The sequence below is a fragment of the Salmo trutta genome, chromosome 1, assembly GCF_901001165.1.
Source record: "Salmo trutta chromosome 1, fSalTru1.1, whole genome shotgun sequence".
Classification (NCBI taxonomy): domain Eukaryota; kingdom Metazoa; phylum Chordata; class Actinopteri; order Salmoniformes; family Salmonidae; genus Salmo; species Salmo trutta.
Genome location: NC_042957.1, coordinates 73,768,769 through 73,775,942, shown reverse-complemented (window position 1 = coordinate 73,775,942; position 7,174 = coordinate 73,768,769). Strand labels below are relative to the sequence as shown.

At 44.4% G+C, this 7,174-nt stretch overlaps 1 protein-coding gene across 1 annotated transcript in view; it reads left to right on the top strand.

Annotated features, from left to right (window-relative positions):
- Positions 1–6,554, top strand: part of LOC115198562 (cAMP-dependent protein kinase type I-beta regulatory subunit-like) — a 98,696-nt gene extending 92,142 nt beyond the window's left edge. Inside the window, exons 6-7 of the mRNA XM_029760626.1 lie at positions 1–31; positions 4,928–6,554. The exon at positions 1–31 is cut by the window's left edge and continues 51 nt beyond it. Of these exons, the coding sequence (XP_029616486.1) occupies positions 1–31; positions 4,928–5,100 (204 nt within the window). The 3' untranslated portion in view covers positions 5,101–6,554. The remainder of the gene's footprint in view (positions 32–4,927) is intronic.
- Positions 6,555–7,174: the final 620 nt, after the last annotated feature.

Sequence of the window (7,174 nt, the reverse complement as noted above, 5' to 3'; positions counted from 1 at the left end):
GTTGGTCGTCTGGGGCCATCAGACTACTTTGGTGAGTGGATAACGTTACACACACACACACACACACACACACACACACACATATACACACACACACATTCTTAGGCTAATGCTACATTACGGACCCTTCTCTCTCATTTCGGACCCTGTTCAACACAGACAAGGAACTGTTAGGAACCTGTTCAACACAGACAAGGAACTGTTAGGAACCTGTTCAACAAACACCAGGAACTTTTAGGAACCTGTTCAACACACACCAGGAACTGTTAGGAACCTGTTCAACACAGACAAGGAACTGTTAGGAACCTGTTCAACACACACCAGAAACTGTTAGGAACCTGTTCAACAAACACCAGGAACTGTTAGGAACCTGTTCAACACACACCAGGAACTGTTAGGAACCTGTTCAACACACACCAGGAACTGTTAGGAACCTGTTCAACACACACCAGGAACTGTTAGGAACCTGTTCAACACAGACAAGGAACTGTTAGGAACCTGTTCAACACACACCAGGAACTGTTAGGAACCTGTTCAACACACACCAGGAACTGTTAGGAACCTGTTCAACACACACCAGGAACTGTTAGGAACCTGTTCAACACACACCAGGAACTGTTAGGAACCTGTTCAACACACACCAGGAACTGTTAGGAACCTGTTCAACACACACCAGGAACTGTTAGGAACCTGTTCAACACACACCAGGAACTGTTAGGAACCTGTTCAACACACGCCAGGAACTGGTAGGAACCTGTTCAACAAACACCAGGAACTGTTAGGAACCTGTTCAACACACACCAGGAACTGTTAGGAACCTGTTCAACACAGACAAGGAACTGTTAGGAACCTGTTCAACACAGACAATGAACTGTTAGAAACCTGTTCAACACAGACAATGAACTGCTAGGAACCTGTTCAACACAGACAATGAACTGTTAGGAACCTGTTCAACACAGACAAGGAACTGTTAGGAACCTGTTCAACACAGACAAGGAACTGTTAGGAACCTGTTCAACACAGACAATGAACTGTTAGGAACCTGTTCAACACAGACAAGGAACTGTTAAGAACCTGTTCAACACACACCAGGAACTGTTAGGAACCTGTTCAACACAGACAATGAACTGTTAGGAACCTGTTCAACACACACCAGGAACTGTTAGGAACCTGTTCAACACAGACAAGGAACTGTTAGGAACCTGTTCAACACACACCAGGAACTGTTAGGAACCTGTTCAACACACACCAGGAACTGTTAGGAACCTGTTCAACACACACCAGGAACTGTTAGGAACCTGTTCAACACACACCAGGAACTGTTAGGAACCTGTTCAACACAGACAAGGAACTGTTAGGAACCTGTTCAACACACACCAGGAACTGTTAGGAACCTGTTCAACACACGCCAGGAACTGTTAGGAACCTGTTCAACACACACCAGGAACTGTTAGGAACCTGTTCAACACACACCAGGAACTGTTAGGAACCTGTTCAACACAGACAAGGAACTGTTAGGAACCTGTTCAACACACACCAGAAACTGTTAGGAACCTGTTCAACAAACACCAGGAACTGTTAGGAACCTGTTCAACACACACCAGGAACTGTTAGGAACCTGTTCAACACACACCAGGAACGGTAGGAACCTGTTCAACACACACCAGGAACTGTTAGGAACCTGTTTCAACACAGACAAGGAACTGTTAGAAACCTGTTCAACACACACCAGGAAACTGTTAGGAACCTGTTTCAACACACACCAGGAACTGTTAGGAACCTGTTCACACACACCAGGAACTGTTAGGAACCTGTTCAACACACACCAGGAAACTGTTAGGAACCTGTTCAACACACACCAGGAACTGTTAGGGAACCTGTTCAAACACACACCAGGAACTGTTAGGAACCTGTTCAACACACACCAGGAACCTGTTCAACGCAGGAACTGTTAGCGAACTGTTCAACAAACACCAGGAACTGTTAGGAACCTGTTCAACACACACCAGGAACTGTTAGGAACCTGTTCAACACAGACAAGGAACTGTTAGGAACCTGTTCAACACAGACAATGAACTGATAGAAACCTGTTCAACACAGACAATGAACTGCTAGGAACCTGTTCAACACAGACAATGAACTGTTAGGAACCTGTTCAACACAAACCAGGAACTGTTAGAAACCTGTTCAACACACACCAGGAACTGTTAGGAACCTGTTCAACACAGACAAGTAACTGTTAGGAACCTGTTCAACACAGACAAGGAACTGTTAGGAACCTGTTCAACACAGACAAGGAACTGTTAGGAACCTGTTCAACACAGACAATGAACTGTTAGGAACCTGTTCAACACAGACAAGGAACTGTTAAGAACCTGTTCAACACACACCAGGAACTGTTAGGAACCTGTTCAACACACACCAGGAACTGTTAGGAACCTGTTCAACACACACCAGGAACTATTAGGAACCTGTTCAACACACCAGGAACTGCTAGGAACCTGTTCAACACACACCAGGAACTGTTAGGAACCTGTTCAACACACACCAGGAACTGTTAGGAACCTGTTCAACACACACCAGGAACTGTTAGGAACCTGTTCAACACACACCAGGAACTGTTAGGAACCTGTTCAACACACACCAGGAACTGTTAGAAACCTGTTCAACACACACCAGGAACTGTTAGGAACCTGTTCAACACACACCAGGAACTGTTAGGAACCTGTTCAACACACACCAGGAACTGTTAGGAACCTGTTCAACAAACACCAGGAACTGTTAGGAACCTGTTCAACACACACCAGGAACTGTTAGGAACCTGTTCAACACAGACAAGGAACTGTTAGGAACCTGTTCAACACACACCAGGAACTGTTAGGAACCTGTTCAACACAGACAAGGAACTGTTAGGAACCTGTTCAACACAGACAATGAACTGTTAGGAACCTGTTCAACACAGACAAGGAACTGTTAAGAACCTGTTCAACACACACCAGGAACTGTTAGGAACCTGTTCAACACACACCAGGAACTGTTAGGAACCTGTTCAACACACACCAGGAACTATTAGGAACCTGTTCAACACAGACAATGAACTGATAGAAACCTGTTCAACACAGACAATGAACTGCTAGGAACCTGTTCAACACAGACAATGAACTGTTAGGAACCTGTTCAACACAAACCAGGAACTGTTAGAAACCTGTTCAACACACACCAGGAACTGTTAGGAACCTGTTCAACACAGACAAGTAACTGTTAGGAACCTGTTCAACACAGACAAGGAACTGTTAGGAACCTGTTCAACACAGACAAGGAACTGTTAGGAACCTGTTCAACACAGACAATGAACTGTTAGGAACCTGTTCAACACAGACAAGGAACTGTTAAGAACCTGTTCAACACACACCAGGAACTGTTAGGAACCTGTTCAACACACACCAGGAACTGTTAGGAACCTGTTCAACACACACCAGGAACTATTAGGAACCTGTTCAACACACCAGGAACTGCTAGGAACCTGTTCAACACACACCAGGAACTGTTAGGAACCTGTTCAACACACACCAGGAACTGTTAGGAACCTGTTCAACACACACCAGGAACTGTTAGGAACCTGTTCAACACACACCAGGAACTGTTAGGAACCTGTTCAACACACACCAGGAACTGTTAGAAACCTGTTCAACACACACCAGGAACTGTTAGGAACCTGTTCAACACACACCAGGAACTGTTAGGAACCTGTTCAACACACACCAGGAACTGTTAGGAACCTGTTCAACAAACACCAGGAACTGTTAGGAACCTGTTCAACACACACCAGGAACTGTTAGGAACCTGTTCAACACAGACAAGGAACTGTTAGGAACCTGTTCAACACACACCAGGAACTGTTAGGAACCTGTTCAACACAGACAAGGAACTGTTAGGAACCTGTTCAACACAGACAATGAACTGTTAGGAACCTGTTCAACACAGACAAGGAACTGTTAAGAACCTGTTCAACACACACCAGGAACTGTTAGGAACCTGTTCAACACACACCAGGAACTGTTAGGAACCTGTTCAACACACACCAGGAACTATTAGGAACCTGTTCAACACACCAGGAACTGCTAGGAACCTGTTCAACACACACCAGGAACTGTTAGGAACCTGTTCAACACACACCAGGAACTGTTAGGAACCTGTCCAACACACACCAGGAACTGTTAGGAACCTGTTCAACACACACCAGGAACTGTTAGGAACCTGTTCAACACACACCAGGAACTGTTAGAAACCTGTTCAACACACACCAGGAACTGTTAGGAACCTGTTCAACACACACCAGGAACTGTTAGGAACCTGTTCAACAAACACCAGGAACTGTTAGGAACCTGTTCAACACACACCAGGAACTGTTAGGAACCTGTTCAACACAGACAAGGAACTGTTAGGAACCTGTTCAACACACACCAGGAACTGTTAGGAACCTGTTCAACACACACCAGGAACTGTTAGGAACCTGTTCAACACACACCAGGAACTGTTAGGAACCTGTTCAACACAGACAAGGAACTGTTAGGAACCTGTTCAACACACACCAGGAACTGTTAGGAACCTGTTCAACACAGACAAGGAACTGTTAGGAACCTGTTCAACACAGACAAGGAACTGTTAGAAACCTGTTCAACACACACCAGGAACTATTAGGAACCTGTTCAACACACACCAGGAACTGTTAGGAACCTGTTCAACACACACCAGGAACTGTTAGGAACCTGTTCAACACACACCAGGATCTGAATAAAACACAAGGACCTGAAAGGACGCAACCTTATAGGGACCCCAACATTATATGTCATCATCATCATTAGTAATGACCCTCATGAAAGTCAACAGAATGACCCCTGACCTCTGACCACACCTTGTCCTCCAGGTGAGATCGCCCTGCTGCTGAACAGGCCGCGGGCGGCCACAGTGGTGGCCCGGGGACCCCTGAAGTGTGTGAAGCTGGACCGGCCCCGCTTCGAACGGGTCCTGGGGCCCTGCTCGGAGATCCTAAAGAGGAACATCCAGAGATACAACAGCTTCATCTCTCTCACCGTGTGAGGGGCCACCAGGGGCCTTATGCGGGCCAAATGGGGAGGGAAAGGTGCGGATGGGTGGGACAGGGGGATCCGATGACAGGGCGCTTGCTTCTTCCTGCCTTTTTTTCATTTGTCTCTGTTCTTCTAATTCTGATCTTCTTCTTGTTGTTCACTTTGACTTGACCTGTACTGTCTCTGTAGCTTTATTTAAATGAACAATGAAACATGTGGGATGAATGGGGCGAGGACGGACAGATAGTGTGGATGTACTTTAAATGGGTCATATGTTACAGGAGTCATATGTTTACTGTATATGATACATGCTTGGAGAATGCAATGAATGGAGGTAGATTGCACTTGTATGTATTTTATGAGGTAAACTATAACAGGGGAGGGGTGGGGTAATTCAGGAAGGGAAGTCATGAATTCAGGAAGTGAGGTCATGTTTACGTACAGCGAAGTAGGAAGTTGGGTGTCTATTGCGCGCAAGTTGTAGTTTTTTGCCTTTTCGCTTTAGGGTCGTTGGTCCGTGGTTGCCATTTCTACGTCAAATCAACCCACTACCCGATGACACAGGCCTTTGTTACCTAAAAACTAGAGGTAGACGTAAAACCAACTTTTATTCTGTTTCATTGATCTCAATGCTTTTCAACTGTGCTTGTGTTGCTGGTACGAATGACGATGGGGTGTTTGTTAGAAGTTACATTTTGAATAGGGGTTTTATTGATGGATGCTGCAAATGTGCCATGTGAAGGAGTGTGGCTTTTATTTTGAAATTGGGGCTTTTATTTTGTAAAGATACCTCCATTCTGATGTTTTATCTGAGTCTGAATCCGTAAATTGTTCCAAAGGCGCAATAGTGTTTGTTAGATTAACACACAGACACACTCTCTCAAACACATAACACCCACATACACACACACTCTCTCAAACACATGACACACACACACAGACACGGTCACACACTAACAGACACACACATGCACATGTACACACACAAACACAAACATACACATTCTGACATACACTCATACAGGTGGATACACACACACACACACACACACACACACTCTCTCAGGACTATAAATTCATAATACAAATGTCTTACACTGGATGCTTTTTCAGCTGATTTTGGTCTGTGTTAAATTGATTGGTGAGATAATTTTCCATCACTTTACAGTTCTTGGCTTTTGGTGAATACAGCAGTTTGTTTAAATTGTTTTGATGATGTTGATTTAAATGTTATTCTAAATGTTTAAACCAGAGAAATAGACAAAGTTATGTTACTCTCTTTCTAAGTCATTGGAGATTGTGATCTCTATCTCGATTCAAAGTTGCACAATAATTGACCAATGGCAGATGATGTCCAATGGAGCTGACCTATAGAACAGCATCTTTCTGTATTCAACACTCTCATTGGTTCTCATCATATCATTCCATCCTTTTCAGCAAATAAATACAAGCTTCTGAACTCCACTGGTTTCTTTCTTTGTATTTGCCATATATTTTTAACTGTGCTGTTTCACTAACGTTCTCAACCTAGAAACATTTTACAGACTGTATATTTTACATTAGTTATCTTGTTGTTTTTAGTCCTACTGGTTTCACTGGTTCTTGGTTTCACCGGTTCTTGGTTTCACCGGTTCTTGATTTCACTGGTTCTTGGTTTCACCGGTTCTTGGTTTCACCGGTTCTTGGTTTCACCGGTTCTTGATTTCACCGGTTCTTGGTTTCACCGGTTCTTGGTTTCACCGGTTCTTGGTTTCACCTGTGCTTGGTTCACCGGTTCTTGGTTTCACCGGTTCTTGGTTTTACTGGAAATAGTCTTTCTGTCGCTCTTCCATTAATGTGTTTGTTCTCTACTGGTGTTTCAATGAAATATAGATCATAGTCGGTCTCACATTCCTTCCCATCTCTTACCCTATTTCTTGATTAGGCCTTGTTCTCTTTTGCTTTTTATGGCTCTCACTCTGCTCTCTCCATCGCTCTTTTTCTTTCTCCCTCCCTTACCCCCTCCCACTCCTCAACCTCTTTCCCTCATTCTCCTATCCGCCTTCCTCTCTCTCCTCCTCTCTCTAAGCTAGGTGTCGGTCATC